The sequence below is a fragment of the Eptesicus fuscus genome, chromosome 16 (genome assembly GCF_027574615.1).
Source record: "Eptesicus fuscus isolate TK198812 chromosome 16, DD_ASM_mEF_20220401, whole genome shotgun sequence".
In the NCBI taxonomy this organism is placed as follows: Eukaryota; Metazoa; Chordata; class Mammalia; order Chiroptera; family Vespertilionidae; genus Eptesicus; species Eptesicus fuscus.
In genome coordinates, this window is record NC_072488.1 from 57,005,156 (window position 1) to 57,030,641 (window position 25,486).

A 25,486-nucleotide genomic window follows, 5' to 3' on the forward strand; every position below is an offset into this window, starting at 1 on the left:
GGCAATATTGATGATTATGGTATCTCATGAAAACATAGCAACTTTCATATTAAGATTGTGTGCTTATTATAGATTAACCTTCCTTTCTGACCTAAGATCCCAAGAAATTGTAGTTTTTAAAAATTAAATATACCAAAGTACCTTAAAGTATTTTTGTCATTTTTATTTGAATTGGTACACATTTATCTAAGATGCTACTATATACTTTGTGACAATTTAAGTCTCTTATTAATAACTTATTTTAATTACTTTATGACATATTTATTCAATAAGCCAAATCGTTATAAATAAGCAGGCTTCATAAAAACTACAAATCAAATATTATCAATAAATATTGCCCTTTTAACCAGCAGTCCATTTCTGGTAGTCAGTTCCACTTATAAAATAAATCTACTTATCCTTGGGAATGCTTGAGAGTATTTCCCCTAATATTTGAATAAGAACAAGTTCAAAATAAAGAAAGGTTTAAAGAACTTCACAGAAATACCTATGTCTACCTAGACTCTACAATTAATATTTTACTGTGAAAACTTGTTTAACCACATATCTCCATTTTTCCTCTATCCAATCCATCATTTTAAAAATATATTTCAGTTAATTAGGTAGTACTGAATTTCTCCCTAAATGTTTTAGCATGTGTGTTAATAACTAGAATTTTATATTTCCCTTTTAAGATAAAATTTATGTGCAATGAAATGCACAGATCTTAACTATAGTATCCTATATAATAATCTTATATAATAAAGAGGTAATATGCAAATTGACCCTCACACCCTCACAAGATGGCTGCCTACGACCAGGCTGGCAGGGGGGTTAGTGAAGGACAACCAAATGACTGAACAGCAGGCTGCGTGGGGTGACCAGGCCTGCAGGGGGGGCAGTTGGGGGAGATTCGGCTGGCAGGGGGTCAGTGAGGGGCAACTAGGCCAGCGAGCGGGGGAGGGCGGGGGACAGTTGGGGGCAACCAGGCCGGTGGGAGGGTGCAGTAAGGGGTGACCAGGCAGGTGTGGGGGGAGTTGGGAGCAACCAGGCAGGCAGGCAATTGAGCAATTAGGAGCCAGCGGTCCAGGATTGTGAGAAGGATGTCCAACTGCCAGTTTAGGGCCAATCCCTGGGATTGGGCCTACATCTGCAATCAGACATCCCCCAAGGGGTCCTGAATTGGAGAGAGTGCAGGTTGGGCTGAGGGGACCCCCCCCCCTGCCGTGCATTAATTTTATGCACCGGCCCTCTAGTTCGATAAGAATTGACTAATGTCTATGCTTATGGAAACAAACCTCCTTCAAAATGACCAGAAGTTCCTTCCTTCCCCTACCCATTCAGTCTGTTCACTCCCTCCCCACTCCCAATGCAACCAGTTTTCCGATGTAGAACTTTATATTGATGGATGCATATGTAGTGTAAACCCTTTGTATAAGGTTTCCTTCACTCAGCATGATTGTGGGATGGTAATGGTTCGTCCTATTTATTGTAAGTAGTATTCCATTGTTATTAACTTACCACAGTTTCTTTTTCCATTCTCTTTTGTTGGATATCTGGGCTGGTTCCAGGTTTAGCCATTATGAGTCAAGCTACTATAAATATTCTTATATGAATATTTTTGTGCATTTATGTTTAATTTCTTGTGAATAAACATTTAAGATTAGAATTACATAGGCATAGAGTAGATGATGTATTTGGTTTTATAAGAACTGGTGGGTCTTTTCCCAGACTTTGTACCATTTTACACTTGGCCAACAGTGTTTGAAAGTGCTGGTGCTACACACCTCATCCATATTTGGTAGTGTTAATCTTTTTAATTTTAGTTATGTTGGTAAATATGTAGTTTCCATTTGTATTTCCCTCCTGACTGATGACAAGGGAACCTTCTCATTTGCTAATTGTTCCTTCATATATCCTTTTATGTGAAGCATCTGTTCCTATCTCTTGCCCATTTAAAAAAAAAAAAGTATTTTTGTTTTTTTACTATTGAATTGCTAGGATTTTTAATACATCCTGGAAGCCTATTCTTTCTCAGATATATGCTTTGCAGATATTCCTCCCAGTGTTTGGTTTGTCTGTAATGTTTTTGCTGAGCAGATTTTCAAAGTTTGATAATGACTAGTTTATCAGTTTTTATTTTATTTTATGGTTATTGTGTTTTGTGTCCTATGAAAAAAACATTTGCCTAACTCCAAGTCCTGGAGATATTCTCTTGTTTCTTTTTCTCTAAAAACTCTAATGTTTTAGCTTTTGTGTATAGTTTGGAATCCATCTCAGAATAATTTTATTTATGACATAAGGTCGGCATTGAGGTTTTCATTTTATAAAACTACTAGAGGCCCCGTGTACAGCTTCGTGCACCAGTGGGGTCCCTCGGCCTTGCCTGTGCCCTCTTGCAATCTGGGACCCTTTGGGGGATGTCGGAGGCCCGGGGCATGGATTTGGTCCAATCCCTGCATCATAGCTACCGGTCGAATGGTCGCTTAGGCTTTTATATATATAGATGGGTATTGAGTTATACAAACACCATTTCCCTGTTGAATTCTTGTGATTCCTTGTCAAAGTCAGGTGAGCACAAAAGTGTGGGTTTATTTCTGTGCTCTGAATTATCTATTTGACAGTCCTTTTGCCAGTATCAAACTCTATATTACTGTAGTTTTTTAAAAAATATATTTTATTGATATTTTACAGAGAGGAAGGGAGAGGGATAAAGAGTTAGAAACATTGATGAGAGAGAAACATCCATCAGCTGCCTCCTGCACACCCCCTACTGGGGATGTGCCTGCAACCAAGGTACATGCCCCTGACCAGAATCGAACCTGGGACCTTTCAGTCTGCAGGTCAACGCTCTATCCACTGAGCCAAACTGGTTTTGGCTATATTACTGTAGTTTTATAGTAAGTCCTGAAGTCAAGTATTGTGTATCTGCCATTTTTGTTTTTGTGTGATTACTTTGAATACTCTAGGTCCTTTGCATTTCCATCTAAAATTTAGAATCACTTCATCAGTATCGATGTAAAAGTGATGGATTATAATTGAAATTGTGTTGAATTTCTTCAGGTGGGGAACATCTGACCTGTAGGCTGTGAAATCAATTGGTCTGGCCTTGCCACGGCATTGGGATGAATTAAATGTTGGACAAAATACAGCAGGCTAATTATTGATACTTTTGTATGGCCCTCAAATGATATAAATATTCAAATGGACGTTGGCAGAAAAAAAAGTTCCCCACCCCTTCTATAAATAAATGTATGGAAAACTAAATAATTGAGTTTTGTAGTCCAAGAATAGAGAATCCATTTATTTTAGTCCTTTTTTAAAATTTTCTCAAAGATAAGGGTCTTCAACAGTTTAATGTTTATTCCTAAGTATTTTATATTTTTTTATTATATCTTTATGTAGAATTTTGTTTTCTAATTGTTTGCTGCTATACAATTGATGTAAAATATGAAATTGATATTTGTATATCAACCTTTTAACCTATGACATTTAAATGCACATTTATTTTCATTTATATATATATATATATATATAAAAGCCAGCGACCGGAACGCCGTAAAACTTGGAACCACAGGTCGCTATGATGCCCACTGCGGCCAACAAACTGTCCCATCGGGGGTGGGGCAAGCCAGCCAACCTCCTGTGGCCTCTACCCCCTGGCCAACCCCAACCCTGATCAGCCTGCCCACCCCAATTGGACTGCAGGCTATCCCTCTAGCTGGCCCTGCCCTGATTGCCATCCCTACCCCAATAGGGGGCAGGTCCAGCCAGCCAACCTCCTGTAGCCCCTCCCTCCACCCAGCCCCACCCCAGATTGGCCCCCCACTTCAATCAGGGGCAGGGCCAGCTGGCCATCAACCTGAGGCCCCTTCCCCTAGCCAGCTCCACTGCCAAGTGGGGGTGGGGCTGGCTGGCCAACCTCCCATGGTACCTTCCCTGGAGGCTGACCCCTGATCGGCCTTTCCCACCCCAATTGGGGGCAGGGCCTGCCGGCCAATTGCCCGCAGCCCCTCCCCCCAGCTGATCCGGCTCTGATCAGGCCCCAGTCAGGGTGGGCCGGCCAGCCAAACTCCCACCTTCTCCTCCTCCCGTCAGGCCCAGCCCTGATCTGCCCCAATTTGGGCCAGACCAACCGGACTCCACCCAGGCACGAATTCGTGCACTGGGCCTCTAGTCAATATATATAAAAAGCAAGTGACCAGAACGCCGTAATGACAGGAACGACCAGTTGCTATGACGCCCACCTTGGCTATCAAACCGGCTCGATCGGGGTAGTGGGGCTGGCTGGCCAACCTCCCCTGGCCTCTTCCCCCAGCCGGCCCCGCCCCCGATGGGCCCCCACCACCCAGATTTGCTTGCAGCCCGTACCCCCAGCCAGCTCCGCCCCCGATCACCCCTCCTGACACCAATTGGGGGCGGAGCCCACCTGCCAATCGCCTGCAGGCCAGCTGGCCAACCTCCCACTGTCTCCTCCTGACAGGCCTGCCCTGATCCACCCTGATTGGGGCTGGTCCAGCCGGACCCCACCTGTGCATGAATTCATACACTGGGCCTCTAGTTAGTTAAATAAATAGTTAATATAATAAGTATTATGTTAGCTCTATCTTATTTTAATTTTTTTTTTCAAAAGGACTCCATTCTGTGTATCTGATGCAGTGTTGTACTGAATATTGTTTAGGTATTGGCCCAGTGTGTGGGTGGGAGCAATGAACTCTACCAAATGTCTATGCATCCTTATACTGTGAACTCCTCAAAGTCAGCTAGTGTTCTTTTCCATCGTTTTGTTTTTAACAATTAAGTACACATTGGCTGGAGTTCAGTACATTACTGTTACATTGAAAGAGGACAGACTGGTTCAAAACCACCTGGCTAGTAAGGGGTGGGGTCATATTGAAACTAGTTGTAGGACTTCAGATCTTTAAGAAGTTTGCCTTGGACAGAGGAGTTTGGTGGTCTTTTCTTATTCATTTCCTATATGCCTCAACTTGCCTTTGAAGGATTACATTTCTTCCTTTGATTACTTTTTTATATGGAATTTAAAAAAAAACTTTTAAGAGACCATAGAAAAGGTGACAAGGACCAAATTGAAGAAGGTTCTCCTTCCATACAGTTACTTACAACCCAGGTTTAGTGATGCTTTTAAATGATTTGTGATCAATGTAGTGTTATGATAGAGGTGGTACAAATCAGTAATAATAATAATAATAGTAATAGCTAATACTTATAAAGGACTTACTAAGTGCCAGGCATTAATTGTAAGAGGTTTTTGAGTGGATTAAGCCTTCTAATTCTCATAGAAACCTAGAAGGTAGGAAACCCCTATTGTGCTCATTTACATAGCTAATGTGGCTCTGTGGGATTCAAACCTAGGCCTTCAAGCTGCTTTTGAAGATAAAAAAAGCTTACAAATGCCTGCTGTCAAAATAGAAGCATTTCATTCCTGTATAATGATGTAGTTAAAACACTTTAATTTATATGAATGTTATAATCAGGTTATCCATCTATGTATCACTTTGGAGTTCTATCAGTTTTTCAGAATGTCACTCAATTTCTGAATAAATAGTAGTCAACATTAAAAGTAAAGATGAGAGGAAGAACGATGGAAGTAGTTATTAGCTTATATTACACAGCGGACATAATTGCTTACCTTATTGAGATTATCAAAGAGAAAAGGTATTTGGAGTTTTTTGATTTTGTCATATTTGTTTTAGTTCATAAGAAGTTTGTGTCATAAGTGACTTCTGAGTATTTATTGTTTTACTAGAGGCTGGTTCACAAAATTAGTGCACGGCAGGTGGGCGGGGGGGTCCCTCAGCCCGACCTGCACCCTCTGCAATCCGGGAACCCTCAGGGGATGTCCTGCTGACGGCTTAGGTCCGCTCCTTGTGGCGAGCGGGCCTAAGCCGCAGTCTGGCCTCCCTCTGCAGGAGGTGACCAGGCTGATCAGGGAAGGCGCTGCCCCCATCACCCCGCTGCTGCTGCCACTGCTGGCCGCTGCAGGCCACCAGGGTATTTTCATCAACACGGACTCCAGTCATTTCACCATGAAAAAATGACAGTGTTTTTTAGGCATTTTCAAGATGTCTTTTTCATAGGATATGACAGTTCCTTTTTTTTTTTTTTTTTTTTTTTTATCCTCACCTGAGGATATTTTTCTATTGATTTCTAGAGAGCGTGGAAGAGAGAGGGAAAGACAAAGAGAAACATCAGTGTGAGAGGGACACTTCGATTGGTTGCCTCCTGCATGAGCCCTGACTTGGGCCCCAGCCAGGGAGGAGCCTGCAACCTAGGAACATGCCCTTGACCAGAATTAAACCCGGACCCTGAGGTTGGCAGACCAAGGCTCTATCCACTGAGCCAAACCAGCTAGGGCAGGATATGACATTTCTTAGCCCCTCCAGCAGCAGACCTTCGTTTTTTCCTCCAGGAGTGAGGTGGAAAAACCATAGATCACCTTCTTGGATTCTCATTATGCAAGTTACCAAGAACACTGTGAGGAGTGTACCAGGAGCTTAGCCAATAAATGGTCAGAAAAGGTGTTTCCTCTGTAGCTCATCCACAGAGGTGGGACTGCTGGTGCGCCCCGGCAAGCTGGCAGGCCCGCCCTGCTCCCGCTGTCTGCGGGCCCTGCTGTGTGCACAGCCGCCTCCAGAACCAGTCACACTGTTATGGCATCCTGGCTAATTTGCATATTACCTCTTTATATGTGTATATATATATTTACACATATACATACACACACACACACACACACACACACACACACATATATATATATATATATATATATATATATATATATATATATATATATATATAGTAGAAAGCACCCTGAAATGTTACTCTCCTGAGCAGTCTTCTAAAAAGAATGATAAGAATAAATCTTGAGTTCCTCTGTTCTGTATACTTGCTTTCATACATTTAGAAAATATATATTTTTTTCTTTTTATTTGTATTTTTTAAGTGAAGTAGATCAAGTCTTTTCTTGGTTGTTAAAACTAGATAGATATGCCGAAACTGGTTTGGCTCAGTGGATAGAGCGTTGGCCTGCGGACTGAAGGGTCCCAGGTTCGATTCCGGTCAAGGGCATGTACCTTGGTTGCGGGCACATCCCCTACTTAGGGGATGTGCAAGAGGCAGCTGATCAATGTTTCTCTCTCATCGATGTTTCTAACTCTCTATCCCTCTCCTTTCCTCTCTGTAAAAAATCAATAAAATATATTAAAAAAAAAAAAAACTAGATAGATACTCTATTTTTAAAAAAATTCTTCTTCACTACCTATACTAAAAGGAAAGGGATATATTTCTGCATAGTAGTTGCAGATTAAAACATTAATAGTTCAGTTTAACTCAGGTAATTAATCTAGTGACTAACCTCACCTCACCTTAATGCTAGAAACGTCTCATGACTAAGAAGTGTATGTGTCTGAATTGAGTTTTCTCCAAATGCTTTTTCCTCTTTCCTGCTGCTTCCCGGCACTCCTGCTCCAATTCTCCTCTGCAGCCATGATCTTTCATTTCAGCTGATTGATGTGAAGTATTACTCTGCTATTGATTCAGAATATACTTAAGTCCTCTAGTTTGTGTTCATTCTGTCCAATTCAGTTATTGTTTTTATTGGGCCATCTTAGATTTAAAATTGGGTTGCATGGATGTGAATATAATATAGGCCTTTGAAAATGAAATGATTTGGCATAGCTTGTTTTATTTAACATGACCATGATAAGCAGTATGTTATTTTTCAGGTCATTAAATATTTATAACTTGAATATTAATGTTCATGTATTCTTGGTTTGTATTTTCACAGATTATAAGAGAAAATAGTATCTCTCTCAGTGAAATTGAATTGCCTTGCTCAGAGGATTTGAATTTGGAAACTTTGTCGTAAGTTATGAAATGAGGAATAGAAATGAGCTACCCTAGCATCTGTCAGATAAATAATAGAAATGCACTCTGTAAGAGCAGTAATGCCCTTGACTTTTGAGTATTTCTGAATTTCTTTGTTTCTAACCATTGCTGATCAGATGTTCAGAAAGATGAATTTTTTGTTTGTTTGCTTTTGTTTAGGTTTCTGAAATACAGTGCTCTTGCCCTCAAAAACCAGTATTGGCGATTTAACTTGTACACACTCCTTTTTTTGTCCTTTCTATTAAAATAATGGCAGTGTTTTTAAAAATTATCTTCTTTTGCTGTATGTGAAACATATGCAGGCAAGAGCGTATTTTATTAGTAAGGGCCACCTGGTGTTTCTGCTGAAGAAAAGGGCATAGGAACCTGCTGATCTATTAGAGGCATAATTGAGCATCCCCAGAAGAACAGAAACAGAAATAATTACTATTTTTACCCCAAGATAATACTAATAATGAATATTAAGGCAGAATATTGACAGTAGTAAATTTCTTGTAATCTGTCTCTAGGCAAGCACATGTCTACATAATTGCAGGAGCCTGTTTGTCCCTGGGTTTTCGATTTGCTGGCTCAGAAAACTTATCAGCATTTAACTGTTTGGTAAGAAGTATCCTAGTTTATTCTATTCTGTTTTCTTTTTTCACAAAGCCTCAATATGCTTCCTCTTAACTTTAAATTTTTTCTTTTGTTTTTTCAGCATAAATTTGCAAAAGATTTTATGACTTACTTGTCTGCACCTAATGCTTCTGTGGTAAGTTTTTTTCATGATGAGTCTCCTTGGGAATAAAATTAAACTCGAAGGAAATTCACCAATAATTCAGTTACTTAATATGTTGATAATTTCTGCATTTTGCTTGAATTTAGAATGGGAGATTTGAAGTTTGGTTTATCTTTGCCTTTTTGTTCTGTGATACTTAGATGAGAATATGATAATCCTAGAAGGATGCACAGGTCTCTAATTCTTGTGACAAGAGGAAAATAAGAAAAACCATATTGTCCCCCATTCTGTCTCAGTACTGAATATTAATAATTGCCTTTAAAAATTAGTATTTAGTAAACATGCAATTGTTTTTATACATTGCTGCTTTATGACAGGAACACTGCAAGATTTTTATTTCTTGCTAAAAACCACACAGATTTATGCAACATTATTTGTAATATGAGAAAATTAGAAACATTATTTATAATATGAGAAAATTAGTGGTTAAGTAAGTTTGATTATATCTGTACATTGTTTTACAATGGAGCTATCAAAACCGTGTTCTAGAAGACTTTGTTGTGAGTGAGTTTTCTTATAATAGATTAAAAAAGGTTAAAAATATTGTGTATAGAATGTCTCAATTTGAAAAAAATATGTATATAAATATAGGAAAAGATCTGGAGAAAACGAAAGGCAAAGTGTTTACAGCAGTTCTCTTTGGGTGTTATTATTCCAAGTGATTATTATTACCTTTTTGATATTTTATTTCCTGAGTGTTCTATATTGAACTTAAATTTCACCAGAGTAAATACTTATTTTTATAGTTTTTTAAAAAGTTATAAACATTTGTTTTGTTAACTTGTTTTTGATAATGAAGAAATGTAACAGTCTTCTTTTCGTATTTCCAGACAGGTCCTTACAACCTGGAAACATGCCTGAGTGTGGTGCTGCTGTCTCTGGCCATGGTTATGGCTGGCTCGGGGAACCTAAAGGTTTTGCAGCTTTGTCGTTTCTTGCACATGAAAACAGGTGGTGAAATGAACTACGGTTTCCACTTAGCCCATCACATGGCCCTTGGAATTCTATTTCTAGGAGGAGGAAGGTAAATGAATATATATTTCTTCAATGAAGATCTTATGAACAAGATCTATAAGAGTGACTTATTTTGAATTTGAAGGTGAAAATTTTTGATTCTGATTAGCTGTTAGCTTATCTGGAGGCATTAGTACACTTTAAAAGGGCTTTTTAATGGTTTGACCATTAACTTGTGCCTACTTAGTAGAGTTACCATCCTCTCTCTAACATAGTTAGCATCATTACATTTCTCAGAAGAGTATGAACTTAGCACTTCATTGCTAATCCTCTTGTTACCCTTTTACTAAAGTGCTTTCTTGTAAAGGTCGTGAACACAATAGCCAATAGATTCTATGGGATTTTCTTAGTTTTTAACTCCTCACTCTTTTTTCATTATCTGTCATTCCTGACCACCTTATCCTTTTATAAGACTTTCCTGGCTTTTAATGATCTCTATTGAATAAAAATAAGCATTCAAAAAATTGTACAAATCATAGGAGCACAACTTAATGAACTACTTGAAATGGTACCATATAGATCAAGATATAGCTCAAATCACCTGTTTTCACCTCACCCATGCCCCTCCTAATGACTGGTACTTTACTTCTGCCCAAAAGTAACCACTAATTAGTTTTAGATTGTTTTTACCAGTTTTTAAAATTCAAATAGAATCATACACTATGTATTTTTTGTAACTTTTGCTTAATATTATGTTTGCGAGATTTATCCATGTTGCATGTTGCATATTAGTCATGTTTCAATGCTGTTGAATTCCTGTATGATAGAATCAATAGTTACAGTTACTGATTTACTCTGCTGTTGGTGAACATAATTGTGTTATTTCTAGTGTGGGGCTACTATGAATATAATATGACTATTCTTATACATGTCTTTGATTTGTTGTATATAAATCTATGAGTGTAATTGGGTCATAGGGTGTATAGGTATGATTAATTTCTGTAGACAGTGCCTTCTGTGCTTCCAAGTGTTCATACCATCTCACATGTTCATCAGTACCTATGATGTTCTAGTTGATCCCCATTCTTGTCAACACTTGTTAGTCACCCTAATTTTAGCCTCTGGTAGTAGTATTTCATTGTGGTTTTAATTTCCTTTTCCCTGAAATGATAATGACCAACTAGAAATCTCCTTGTGTAATGTTCAAATCTCTTGCTACTTATTTTCATATTGGTTTATTTGTTTTTCAAATTTTATTTGTGGTAAAATACCATAAAATTTGCCACCTTAAATATTTTTAAATATACAGTTCAGTTGCATTAAGTGTATTCACATTTTTGTCTTGCAAAACTGAAACTTACATACACTTTATATAACAACTTCTCTATTTCCCCTTACCCCAGCCCCATTCAACCTCTATTCTTCTTTGTTTCTTTTAATTTGTCGACTCCTTATTGATTTATCAGTTTTGTATGTTGTAGTTATCTCCTCCTACTCTTTAGCTTGCCTTTTAACTCTCTTAATGATATCTTTTGATGAGCAGAATTATTATTTTATGATTTGTACTTTTTGTCCTATTTGTCTTTCAGAAGTTTTTTTAGTATTTCTATTCATTAGGATTTAAAATCTACCTGGAACTGATTTTTCTGCATTCCCCCCACCCCTCAACTGATGGTCTAGTGTTATTGAGAAGTTTTATATTTTTTCACTCTTCTGCAGAATCACCTTTGTTATAAGTGTTTGCATACTTGTGTTTATTTGTGCACTGTTATATACGATTGGTCTATGTATCTAACTTTCACCAGTATCACACTGTCTTAATTATTATAGTTTTCTAATAGTTCTTGATGTATGGTAGAGGAAACTCTCCAAACTGGGATTGCTTTCTTAATAGTTTATTTTTCTGTTCTTGGCGCTTTTCACTTCTGTATCAGTATTGGAATTTGTGATTTTCACACTAAATAAGCTGATAAAATGTTGATCAGAATTGCACTGAGTCTCCGTGGGTTTGGAAGGAATGGAAATCTGTTACAGTGTTGAGTCTTCCAGTCTGTGAATATCATGCACCCTTGCACTTAGCTCTAGTATGTGTGATCTTGGTTCACTGACATGCTTTCTAAAGTCACGTAGGTTTATTTGTCCTCTTCTTTAAGACTGAACTAAATATTGGAACTCGCCTTTCTAGAGCATAGTTGCCTGCCCTTTTAACAGGCTTTGTACACTTGTTCTTTCTTTAATTGTATAGAATTAAGAATGGCTGTAGAAATATTAGTATAAAAATTCTTATTTTATGATTCTTGAAATACTTTTTTCCTTTCAAAATAAGACCCTACATTAATTTTATTCTCTTATTCTATGCCATCTTTCATCATTCTATACTGTACAACCCTACTTGGTCTTTCATGTTAAGTAGGTTTTCTCCCACTCTGCCTCTGCTCTTCTAGTGATTCCTGGTCGTTTCATGGTTATGTGTACTCTATGACAACATTTATGCTTATAATACAGCTACACCCTTACATTCAATGTCAAAATTCCTGTCATTAATAGCCAACATTTGGATTTTAGTTTTATTGTAAAATGGTAAAGAGAAAATGGCCTGTTTTATGAACTTGTCAAATATTTTCTTAAATTTTGAAATTTTTTCTTTCTAAATTCATTAAATATGTGTGTATGATAAATGCTAAGTTCTTACTTGATACCCTAATTTAAAGATAGGCAGGGAAAGTGATTGGAGGATGTGTGTGTGTGTGTGTGTGTGTGTGTGTGTGTGTGTGTGTATGTGTATGTATATTGAGTAGCTTCAACAGTGGTTTTATGTGATGTCTTGTACCATCTTTATTTCAAAATATTTGTAAGAAAAACTCCAGAACTTTAGACTAACCTGCCTGTTTGCCATGCTGAATGTGAACATTAAAATAATTTGAAAGATTTTACTTTACTAAGAGTATGTGGCTTTTATAAGATAAGTTTGTTATCATTGATAATAAAAGACCATTTATATTTTGAGAAATAGTTGTTTATACAATCATTGCAACTTTTTATACTAACTTTTTTCTTTTTCACTTAGTTAAATATTCTAAGGAAATGCTCATGCTTTACAGAAATAAATTTTAGATACCCAGTGAAAACCTTGTATATTTAAAAGTAATATTCATAATTTTAAAAACAGGTATTTATAAAACTGGAGAAGAAAGGGGTGTACTTTATGCATGACTTTTTAAATGTCCATAATCTCTAGGATTGCATTCATGGTCCACAGTACAATGCTATTTTAGGTTAAAGCTTTGCTTATTAGTTCAAATTTTGTAGTTTAGCATTTGTGGGATATTACTTCTGCTTTAAATAGTGCATGATCTTGAGGTGGTTTGCTTACTTACTGAGAAGTGAAATGTTCACAGCATTGACATGTATTTTCAAGGCCTTGCCATCGGTATGCCTTGCCACAATAAATACCCCAATTGCCTCATTTTCAAGAATGCCATGAAAGTTTGACAGTATCATTAATTCTGTCTGTACTGCCTGAATTTATCTTCCAGGTACTCGCTGAGCACCTCAAACTCCTCCATCGCTGCTCTCCTTTGTGCCCTTTACCCACACTTCCCAGCTCACAGTACTGACAATCGGTGAGTCCAGTAATTCTGACCCACATGATCTCTCTGCAACTCTCTAAGGGAATAATTTGGTCGTGTTTTGGTTCCAAGGACTCGTTTCCAAATTAACTTTATTGTGTTCTTGAACTTAGTTGTCTTTCTGGCTATTTTTTAAAGTTTCATTTATGAAGTATTAGGCCAGAAGAGAACTTTGGACATCTGATTATTGGTTGGTCATTCCTGGTTCTCCAACCACTAGAACTGCTCTAGACCCAGAAGTAGACTGACAAGGTTATCTTTAGGGAAAATTTAATCAAAAGATATAGCCAAGAGGAGCTGAAGATGATACATTTTGTGCTATAATTAATTCCAAGACAGAAATTTGTCTGATTTAGTGGCAGTGTCTACTTGAATACTTTTTTTCTCTTTTACATGAATACCAAGAAGTTTTGTATAAATGACATGAGGACAAGAAAAGCAAAATGCAGCAAAAAATCAGTCAATTTAAAAGTGGTAGTGAGCAGTAAATCTTAAACACATAGGAATAGTCCAACAATACAAACGCTTTGCCTTGTGAGCAATAAATCTTAAACACATAGGAGTAGTCTGACAGTACAAACGCTTTGCCTTCAGAGCACAAGAAACCAATTTCTCTAGATATCAGGTACGGCATGGAGTAAGGGAGGGAAGTAGCTGCTTGCATCCCAGTGACATCTGAGATGACCAGTATGCTCAACTGAAGGCACCCCAGGCACCCAGGGATGAAGCCTCATTGTGGAACAAAGCCATCATTTTAAACAAGCCCACACTTTAATGATAGGTGGCGCATAAGAACATCATTGTTCAACTGGTGGCCTGGTGCACGAAATTCCTGCATGAGGGGAGCAGGGTTCCTCAGCCCAGCCTGCACCCGCTCCAATCGGACATCCCTCTTGCAATCTGGGACCACTGGCTCCTGACCGCTCACCTGCCTGCCTGCCTGATCGCCTTTAGCTGCATCTGCCTGCCTGATCGCCCCTAAATGCTCTCCCCTACCGGCCTGATCTCACCCCCAACGGCCCTCCCCTGCTGGCCTGATCTCGCCCCCAACTTCCCTCCCCTGCCAGCCTGGTTGCCCCCAACTGCCCTCCCCTGCCAGCCTGATCTTGCCTCCAACTGCCCTCCCCTGTTAGCCTGATCGCCCCTAATTGCCTCTGCCTCAGTCCCCACCACCATGGCTTTCTTTGGAAGGAAGTCGGACGTCTGGAAGATGGCAGTTGACCTGGTCTAATTAGCATATTACCCTTTTGTTAGTATAGATAGATTATATAGGATAGGTTTGCTTAAATGGGGGTAGAGGGGAAGCTTTTTTCAGCAGGAGGAGATGCTCTTGGCAGACAAAAATACATAATCCCTATATCTGGACTGATAACCAGCCATATGCATTATACTGCCTAACTGGTCATTAAAAAATTGAACTGCTTTCTTACAGCTTACACCAGGGGTCCTCAAACTTTTTAAACAGGGGTCCAGTTCACTGTCCCTCAGACGTTTGGAGGGCCGGACTATAGTTTAAAAAAAATTATGAACAAATTCCTATGCACACTGCACATATCTTATTTTGAAGTAAAAAAACAAAACGGCAAAAACACCCGCATGTGACCTGCGGGCCGTAGTTTGAGGACGCCTGCCTTACACCAATCACCAGTTGCCCTTAAAACCCCTCCTCAGCCCCCACCTTAGGTTCTACCTTCGAAGTTCACCCAGATTAGGTTCTGGTTGGTCCATTTCTATGCCAGTCAGCATCAAAAGCTCCGCCTCCTAGGCAGCCATTGGCTTCTCACAGTTCACCCAGATTTGGTTCTGATTGGTCGGTTTCTTTGTCAATTGGCATCTCTTGGCCTATCTCCGGGCCTTATCAGAGAGGTGGGGCTGATAAATAGCCCCCGCGGAGGCCCAGAGAAAAAGAGACACAAGGCTGATCAACAGCTGTCACGGAGGATACAGATCAGACCCTGCTTTTCTCTCCAGGCCTCTCTCCAGGCCTGATCCGCAGCCCCCTCGGCAGTCAGTGCTGGGTTGCATTGACTGCAGGAGTGATTTATGGTGTTTGGTCGAGCCTTCGGTCATTTTGGACGTCACGGACCCTGGGTTTTTATATATTAGGATTACTATAATTTAGGAAAGACGTTTAAGTTGTTATGGTCAGCTATTGGTGAGAGTATAGTGGAAAACCACACATATTACTTGTTATGGTATAAGTTGGTTTAGCTATTTAAAAAAAGCAATTTGGTGTTAAGCATTCAAGACCTTTATGTAACTGATAAATAGTTTTTTTCTAGCCATGATTGATGTTATTTCAGATAGATTTTTAGGGTGGGTAGATCTTGGTGGGAAAGGGGAGGGTTATTGTTATAACTAAAATTTAAAATATAATGAGGTTTCGTTTTATCCTTTTTTTCTGGGATCTTGAAATATAAAAACCTTTTTGTGTGTTTAAATTCTAAGATATAAATTTTAAAAGTTTCAATTTTTTTTTTTTTTTAAACTCAAAGAAAAATGTCATAATGTCACCCATTATTTTTGGTGTAACATCCTTGTAGGAGAGCTTTCCTATCTGGGGAAAGCTGGCACTCTTTCTTCCCCCTTCTTCCCTACGAGTGCTTAAGGGAAAAAATAAGAACTGCAAGTAAATACCTTGGGAGGTGAAAAGGGATGCCTGTGTTGAGCAGCAAAGGATATTTGAGGACTAATTTTCTAAATGATCAATTTATTACTACATATTTTCATGTTAGATAAATTTTATAACCCTATAAAACCTTATAACTGGAAACTCAAATAAAGAGTTTGTTGGTAAAGGATCAAATATCTATAATTTCTAAAAGAATTTCTCCATGACTTTTTAATTGGATTTCCTTATTTTCCTTCAGGATAACTGTCATTGGAAGAGAGCATGCTAGCGTCTTTCTGGTTCAGCTTTTCGGCCATAGCAGAGTGTAGAGCTCAAGCTGTTGTCACCTGTTGGTTACCTCCTGTTTGTTTTCTGTGAACAGGTATCACCTCCAGGCTCTGCGGCACCTGTATGTGCTGGCTGCAGAACCACGGCTGCTGGTACCTGTGGATGTGGACACAAACACCCCCTGCTATGCCCTCTTAGAAGTTACCTATAAGGTAACACTTTCATCTGCCATTTGTTTGTAATTTTACAACTACTCTTTCATCTTTCCAGGTCAAAATATTTCCGAAGTGTCCTTTAAAAAATGACAGTAATGAGTTGACTCTCAAAAACTGAAGCCTCTACAGTTCTCACACATCCTGCCAGCCAGCCAGGCTCATTTACAGTCCGTGAGTCTAAGATCTTAGAGATTAGCAGCTACTCTTTCATCCTCAGAGCTTGTTTGAAAGTGTCCCTGTTAACTGTATGTGGCTGATGGTAGTTTTCTGAAAAATGAACCGAGTTGGAACTGTTATAAGATTTGTTAGCAAAGTGTGTTAAAGCCCACAGTCTTGTATTTGGGCTGAGATGTTCCAACCGCAGGTACATGGTCCCAGCAGAGAAGACAACATGAGGCCTGTCAAGGGCAGATTGGCAGTATTGCCAGCGTTGGAGTGCAGCGCTCTACGTGATAAAAGTGATGTTGGACCCATAGTGGGTTGTTGGCTTGTGCCCTTTGAGATTTGAGTATCAGAGGATTTTATGCTCTTTGAGGGAAGGAGAAGTGTAGAGTGGAGATGTTTCTTCTTTGTAGCTCCCCTTAACTCAGAGATTTTCAACCAGTGTGCCACAAGAATTTTCAAAACATTCAATACCTGACTATTTAGTCAGGTGCACCGACCTCTTTTCCCTTAGATTGTCAAATTTTAAAAATGACTACAGCCATTACAATAATAGCAGTCTGGGGTGAACGAATAAAAATTATACCTATTTTTTTGTCAGATTGGCAAGAAATGTATCTTTTGGTGTGCCATAGAATTTTAGTAAATAGTTTATGTGTGCTACGAGATGGAAATGGTTGAAAATCATTGCCCTAACTCCATAGTGAATATGGCTCTTCTCTTGTAATTTTGAAGGGCACTCAGTGGTATGAGCAAACCAAAGAAGAACTGATGGCTCCCACCCTTCTTCCTGAGCTCCATCTTTTAAAGCAGGTAAGTTGGATATGATTTAGGGAGATCTATCCAAGGGATAAGGTCAACCAGAGCAGCATAGCATAATAGATAGCTAAACAAAATCCTTTGCTTTCTCTATGATTTTTGTTTTCTTTCCAAATGAGTAGATTTAATTCCAGGTGGTACAGAATCGGAATAGAAGACTGAAGAACACATTTTGGCAGGATTCTGGACTGGGTTTATTCTAACCGCACAGCTAAGGTTGAAATGGTAGAGGGAGAAGAACTAAAGAGCCACTGCATGATTATTATTTACTAGAGGCCCGATGCATGAAGATTCGTGCAAGAATGGTCCTTCCTTCCCCTGGCTGCCGGCACTGCCTTTGCTCTGACCCGGAGCCACCTTTCTGCCTTCCCTCTGTCCAGAGCTGCCTTTCCGCCTTCCCACGCTGCCCAGATGCCTGGAGCGGCTGGGGGGGTGCGGAATGCCTGCATTCCGCCCCTGGCTGCTCAACACCTGTGTATGCAAATTAACCTTCCATCTTTGTTGGGTTAATTTGCATACTCCTGATTGGCTGGTGGGCATTGATCTTTCTCGTTTATTAGTGTAGATTACAAAAGTTTATTCTCAAATGTACTACAGGCTCCAGTGAACACTTCATTTTAGCTATAGGTGACAACAGATGTTATGACAGTGAATCCAGACATTAAAACAAATGGAGTTAAGGATCACCATTGCCCTAGGCATAAGGAGCAGTTCTTTTTTGCTAGATTTCTTTTTTAAAAAAACATGTTCTTATTAACTTTTTAGGGAGAAAGAGAAACATCTATAGAAACATTGATCAGTTGCTTCCTGAACACTGACTGGGGTTTGAACCAGCAACCTGGGTATGTGCCCTGGCCACGAATAGAACTGGCAACCTTTTGATGCACAGGATGGTGCTCAACCAACTGAGCCACACCAGGGTTTGCCACATTTTTAAATTCTATCTGTATCCAGGGGACCTTTCCCACAACGTTTGATTTTTAGCTCCTTGAGTTTCTTCACCTTTTTTTGCTTCTGCTTGAATGCCTTGCCATCCTCATCCATTTTCTTGGCCTGCTTCTTGCCGCCTTCATAGCCAGACATGGTGCCTACTACCCCTTTCCTGCTTTCTGCAGGAGTTAGAAAAACAGTCCCAGGAGGTGTCATGGGGAGTTGGAAGGTCTTTGCTGGTAGGTTAGCTGGCCTCAGAACATGACTCACATGCACCTTTGGAAATGGAGTTTGTTAACCTTAAAACATCTCTCTCCAGTCCAGTTATTCTTATTTCTTCTGTGAAGCATGGGTTTCATTTTGTTAGACTAGCACTTTTTCAGCATTATTTTGACTGTATTTATATTTGTCTTGGCAGATTAAAGTTAAAGGTCCACGATACTGGGAACTGCTCATAGATTTAAGCAAGGGAACGCAGCACTTAAAGTAAGTATATTCAATTTCTCAGACATATCTGTAAAGTGAATAGAAGCATATGGGAAGACATAAATTACAGATGATTATCTAGAATGGTTCTTGTCATCCTTTGATCTCACCTAGAACAATATCTTTGAAACATTTGTGTTAGCAAGTGAAAATTTTAATTTAGAAATAAAACCTTAAATGTTTGTTTATTCATTGAGAAACTTTAAGTGACTTAAGTTGGGGCAGTAATGGAACTGTAGTTGGAGCAATCATGAATGATTTAGTTTAAGAAAATAAGGCTGATGTGTATGCTCACAAAGGGAGCTGATGTTTGTCAGATGACAGTTTCTGTTGCATCTCTTTACCTTCTCTTGTTAGATTGTTGTCATAAAATTTAGCTTATGATAGATTGGTTTTGAGTCGAAATCATATGTCAGTAATTTTTTAATGAATAGAGAATCCTATATAATAAAGAGGTAATATGCAAATTGACCATCATTCCAACACACAAGATGGCCGCCCCCATGTGGACACAAGATGGCCGGCAGAGGAGGGCAGTTGTGGGTGAGCAGGCCTGCAGGGGAGGGCACTGGGGTGACCAGGCCGGCAGGGGAGGACAGTTGTGAGGGACCAGGCCTGCAGGGGATGGCAGTTGGAGGTGATCAGGCTGGCGGGCAGAAGCAGTTAGAGGCAATCAGACAGGCATGCAGGCAAGTGGTTGGGAGCCAGCTGTCCTGGATTGTGAGAGGACAGTCGAACATCCCTTGAGGCGTCCCAGATTGGAGAGGGTGCAGACTGGGCTGAGGGACACACACCTCCTGCCCCCCCGTGCACGAATTTCGTGTACCGGGCCTTTAGTGTTAATATAGTAGTTTTATACCTATGGCGATATGTGAATTAAGTCTTTATATTTCCAGAAAATTTAACAAGCTTGCAAAAGTTTTTATAATTTAGTCTCATTTTCCATCTCCTACCAAATTTCTATATAATAGCTGTATTCTGTATTGTTCTGTCTTTAGATTTGCAGTATTATTTTCTTTTGCTGCACACCAGTCAGTAGTGATTTGGTGCTTCTGTGTCCTACGCATAGGACTAAGGGATATAGTGAACAAGAAAGACGTGTCACATAAAATACTGCCTTTGAAGCTCACTCATGAGTGGACAACTTATTTAACAAGTTCCATGAATCTAGAAACCAAAGAAAAACAGAACTTTATTTTTGCTTTCTCGTAGGGACTGATTTGATTTTAGACACAGTAAATAATCATATATCTTATTGGAAACTGGTAAAGATTTCATCTCATGGGAACATGGTGTTGGGAAACATGATGTTTCCAGCAAGAGCTGCCAGTAATACCTCATATTAAATTCATTCTTGTTTCCTTTCAGGTCAATCCTTTCCAAGGATGGAGTTTTATATGTTAAGCTAAGAGCAGGCCAGCTCTCCTACAAGGATGATCCAATGGGATGGCAGAGTCTGTTGGCCCAGACTGTTGCTAACAGGAACTCGGAAGCTCGGGCTTTCAAGGTAGTGTGGCTTGGTAAAAACTGAAGGAGAGGCAAGAGTTCCACATTCCTCTAGCCCACCTGAAAACATACTTCTGTGATAGCATTGATGGTATGGTTTAGATAGATCTGCTTCCTCTCATCACTGCAGATTGTAAAGAGTGAATGACCCCTCCGCTGCTTTAAGTGGCACCCAAGTAAAATATGGGCCATGCGCAGGACTCTAAGGATGATTCACATCTCATGGCAAGGGTAGTCACAATATATCTTAACACTATAGAAATATTTAGTTTAATAATTTCACTTATTAATCCTCCACTCTGTCAGGATTTACTTAATTCATGACAAAAATATAAAAATATTTTTGCAGGATCCACTTACTAGTAGTACCATTTTAAAACTTGTATTTGTTGTTTGTTGCTTATATCTTGGTGAAGATAAAATGGTGACAGGTTTAGCCTTATTTCATTGGCTTTATCCCCCAAGTATCTGAATGCTAATACAGTAGTATTTGGAATGAATAAATAATTAAAAGGTATACGAAGCAATCTCATTCCCATGGGGCCAGTACATATTTTGCTGAAGTCAAATAAGCTTCCATGCTAGAAATATGTTCCATGATCTACCATCAGAATTTCGGAATTTAACCCAGTTTTCAGGAATTCCATGAACAAATATGTTTCTACAGGAGATACATTAGAAGCCTTGTAAACTAGTCAGGCCCCCTAAGGATAGTTACATACAGCAAAATATGGCATACAGACTAGCTCAGTGGCAGCAGAGGACTAAGTATTGGTCTTTGTTTTTCTAAGTAAGGAGATAGCAGTTTATTTTAACTCAACTCATATTTCTTATTTCATTTTAGGTCAGTTACCTATGGCTAAGTACAATAGTTCCCTAGGTTTAAATAGATGTAGTTAACATCAGGGAATACTGTTTGGCAGTATTTGGTAGATTGTCTAAGAAATTCCTTTGTAGGACTTTTAGACAAAGTTTAACTTAATTTATTAGCACTATTGCTTCTTATATTAATTAGAGCCCATCTCAAAGACCCTAATCCAATTTGTAAAGAAAATAGGTACATTTAGACTTGCATTTGAATGGGCCTTTAGTGTTAATATAGTAGTTTTATACCTATGGCGATATGACAATTAAAAGACATCTCAATTTTTTGCCTGCTGGGAGTTCAGAAGTAAAATATAAACCTTAGTGGAAAATGATAAAATGGTAATATACATTCATATTCTGTTTTCAATATTGAACCTTGGGAGATATTCATTTCTTTTTCCCTTCTAATTTTTTTTATGTTGGAAACTACACATAACATAAAATTTACTATGTTAATCTTCTTTAAGTGTGCAGGTCAGTGGTATAAGTACATTCATATTGTATAGTCATCACTTCCATGTCTCTAGAACTCTTTTCATCTTTCAAAATGGAAACGTTGTATCCATTAAAGAATAACTCCCCACTTTCCACCCCATCCCCAGCCCTTGGTAACCTCTATTCTACTTTCTGTCTCTATGATTTTGAAGACTTATTATCTCATGTAAGTGGAATGATGTAGCTAGGATTTTTCTTTCTGCAAGTGACTTGAGTGGCATTTTTCCCCCATACCTTTTCAGTAACAATCTAGTTTGCTTTTCAGTTAGTCAATGAATGAGGTGAAAGCCTTTTTTGGGGGTGAATTGTGTAAGAAAGACCTGTTTATTATTGGCCTTTTGATTTCTTATAACTTCTGAGAACAGGCTTGATGAAGCTCTAGCAAGTTTGTACAACCTCGGGTTTTGTGGTATTATTGAAGAAAATGAGGTAGATTTCTTAAAACTGCATACGTTACCATTTGAAGCATAAAGGACATAATCCTTTGATCTTATATTTCTTGTCGTTTGTTTAATTTTTAGCCTGAAACAATTTCAGCATTCACTTCTGATCCAGCACTTCTGTCATTTGCTGAGTACTTTTGCAAACCCACTGTGAACATGGGTCAGGTATGCATTACATGATTTATTTAGCTTCAAGACTAGAATTTGTTATTATGTCTACCTATAGATGCCACCAAGAAAATCTATAGTACCTTTATCAATCTTTGACATTGATGACATGCCTCAGGCACTTTAGATGATTTTTGCTTGGCAAATAATAGATTTTTACATAGTCTAAAACTATAAAATTTAGTAATTTTCTACCTTGATAGAAGAAGCAATTAAAAATTTCTAAGACACTAATTTTAATAGGTGATATAACATCCTTGTGTCCATTTTTATACTGATATATGTTTTCAGTGTTTACAAACCTTCTCTTATATTTATGTAATTTTATTTCTTGTGTATTTTATAACCCTTCTGTCTGTTGGCCATAAAACTGTTCTCTTCAGGATTCACAGGTTGCCCAGATCACTGATTTATTCAATCATTGCAGATGACAGACTGGATGTAGAATTAGATGATCTGGGATTGATGGCCAATTGCCAATCAGAGTGTGTGTGGCCTTAAAAAAATTTTTGACCTCTCCAAGAGGCAGTTACCTCATTTGTAAAAGTGGGATTATAAGAGAACCTACCTTACATTCTTGTTCAGAGGGTAAAGTGGAATAACCCGTACCCTCTGATTTATTGAATCTTTACTGTATACAGGCATACATTGGAGATTTTGTGGGTTGGGTTCCAGACCACCGTGATAACACAGGTGCCGTGGTGACTTGGGTCTCAACGTTATGCAGGTTGTCATGTCTTTGCTGGAGGAGGGTCTTGTGTTCAGTTCATAAAAAAGTGCAACACGTGAAGTGCAGTAAAATGAGGGATGCCTGTATTAGACACTCTGCTCAGTACTTCATGTAATTTTCTCATTTAATTCTCACCCTGGGGGTAGGTACTTTATCATTCAGGGTTTACAGATGAGGAAACTGTCACTCAGAGATGTCACATGCCCAGGATCACAGACTGGGCATTGCACCAAAGGTCACAGGACTCTGATGAAGCCTCGTGTGTGCCCTTAATCTCAGCTGGATGTGACATAGCTGCCTCCCCCAGACTTGTTCCGCTTAGTGTTTCTACTATATTTTTGGGTGCTGGGTTCACTTTTTGGATCCTGCCCTTGCCCAAGGATTGATTCACTTCTCTCCTTCATAGCACTTACATCCTTAACTGTCCCTTGGGACTTAATTTTGGTTGTATTTTATTCATGTTTAATGTTGCTTGTGCTGTGATTTTATCAAGATCCAGCTGTTGACCCTTTTTTGTCATTCACTGCAGAGCTTAAGAATGGACCATGTAGCCTGGCCATTATGGGTCAGTGGTTGAGCATTGACCCTATGAACCAGGAGGTCACAGTTCAATTCCCTGTTAGGGCACATGCCCAGGTTGCAGGCTCAATTCCTGGTAGAGGGTGTGCAGGAGGCAGCCAATCAATGATTCTCTCTCATTATTTATGTTTCTATCTCTCTCTTCCTCTCTGAAATCAATAAAAATATATTAACAACCAAAAAGAATGGGCCATTTAGTTGGTATACAGTTGTTTTTTATTTGATTCTGGAATGTACATTGATGTGCTACAAACAGCTTCTAATTTTTCACAGAAGCAAGAACTTCTGGATCTGTTTTCTTCAGTGCTCTACGAGTGTGTTACTCAGGAGACCCCGGAGATGCTGCCTGCATACATAGCAATGGATCAGGTGTGGTTCAGAAACCTATTTCACTTCTAATGAGACTTATTCTGAACAGGGGGAAAAGGTTCCCAGTGTTCTTCTTTTTACTTCTCTGCATTTAGAAATTCAGAAAATGAAGCTTTATCGAAGTTGAAAGCTCTATGCTTATCAAAACTCAGCATTTTTTATGACAGCAGTTCCCTCTATGGGCTATCTTACTCCAGGGTTCCCATTCACCTTGTGTGGTCTCTGGCCTCCCCCCTGAGAGCCTCTCCGTGGAGGAGACTGCAAGTGAGCAGTGAGTGAACAGACTGTGCCTGCTGCTGGCAGCTGTGTGCCCACCTGTGAGGTGAAGCTAGCAAAAGGTTACAGGACCAGTTTATAGTTTAGGGAGTTGAAATTCATTTCTAATTTGTGTGTGTGTGTGTGTGTGTGTGTGTGTGTGTGTGTGTGTGTGTGTGTTACTGCTGTTTTAAAAGGGGCAGTGCAAGAAATGATACTTGACAGCTTTCCTAAAGGATCGAAGTAATTGATTCACTCTGGGTTATTAGTAACACATAAGGCTTTTTCGTAGTGTATCTTTCAGACTCAAATTTGCAGTTAAGCTAAGCCAGTAGTTTTCTAACTTGGCTAAAATTTATCTGGGAAATCTTAAAAATACAGATCCTCAAAGCCCATTTTATAGCTACTGGGTCAGCTATAAAGGGCTCTTCAGGTGAATATGAGACAGTGAGTTCACAGATAAGCATTTGGGACTCAGTGGCTAAAGCCAAAGTAAATCATCTAATGGCATAATTGTCCCTACTGAAAAGCGGAGAGGGAAATACATTTAGGCAGGGACAATCTCCCAGATGTGAAAATTGCACCATACTGAGTAATATGCTAACTAAAAGGCAATGTCCAATATAATCACATAGGCCCAGAATGTCTCAGTGCCTGGTCACCGACAATATTGAGGAGGAAGTGTCAATGTGGAAGTGCACACTGGTGCTGGTTGTCATTGTGGCTGGGATGTGCTTTCCTTCAGCTCTGCACCTTCCTTGTTGCTGTCTCGGGGAGGTCTATGGAGGAAATGTCCTGTATGGTTACCACCATGGTGGCTTTGCAGATGGGTCTTAAGAGCAGTATTATCAGAATTGTTGCTTTTGCCTTCTGATCCTGGGATCCCTGGCCTGACCCCAGTCATGCCATGTTACCCAGCGGGGTTTCTAGTGGTGACTGGCTATGGACCTGTTGGGGTTTCGTTTTTTTTCAGAGCCATTGAGCCAAGAGTGACCTCATTTTCCCTGTGGCTTTTACCTAAGAGCTTTTCCTTTCTCTCCTCAAGGCTGTAAGAAGACTGGGGAGAAGAGAAATGTCTGAGACATCTGAACTTTGGCAAATAAAGTTGGTGTTGGAGTTTTTCAGCTCCAGAAGCCATCAGGAGCGGCTGCAGACCCACCCGAAGCGAGGGCTCTTCATGAACTCTGAGTTCCTGCCCGTCGTGAAATGCTCTATTGATAACACCCTGGACCAGTGGCTACAAGGTAATAAGAGCTTGTGCGCATTGTGCTTCTTAGATGACACTGGGACTCGGCTTTTCTGTTCTAACATG

At 39.3% G+C, this 25,486-nt stretch overlaps 1 protein-coding gene across 3 annotated transcripts in view; it reads left to right on the forward strand.

Moving 5' to 3' along the window:
- ANAPC1 (anaphase promoting complex subunit 1) overlaps positions 1-25,486 on the forward strand; it is a 108,493-nt gene that overhangs the window by 76,473 nt on the left and 6,534 nt on the right. Inside the window, exons 35-46 of one of the 3 annotated variants that reach the window (XM_054728007.1) lie at positions 7,790-7,866; positions 8,400-8,490; positions 8,588-8,641; positions 9,499-9,692; positions 13,159-13,245; positions 16,245-16,362; positions 17,263-17,340; positions 18,695-18,762; positions 20,131-20,269; positions 22,152-22,238; positions 23,824-23,919; positions 25,220-25,418. In XM_054728007.1, coding sequence (XP_054583982.1) covers positions 7,790-7,866; positions 8,400-8,490; positions 8,588-8,641; positions 9,499-9,692; positions 13,159-13,245; positions 16,245-16,362; positions 17,263-17,340; positions 18,695-18,762; positions 20,131-20,269; positions 22,152-22,238; positions 23,824-23,919; positions 25,220-25,418 — 1,288 coding nt within the window. Of the gene's footprint in view, positions 1-7,789; positions 7,867-8,399; positions 8,491-8,587; positions 8,642-9,498; positions 9,693-13,158; positions 13,246-16,244; positions 16,363-16,420; positions 16,502-17,262; positions 17,341-18,694; positions 18,763-20,130; positions 20,270-22,151; positions 22,239-23,823; positions 23,920-25,219; positions 25,419-25,486 lie in introns of those variants that run through there. The other 2 variants (XM_054728008.1, XM_054728009.1) reach the window with 2 other exon arrangements.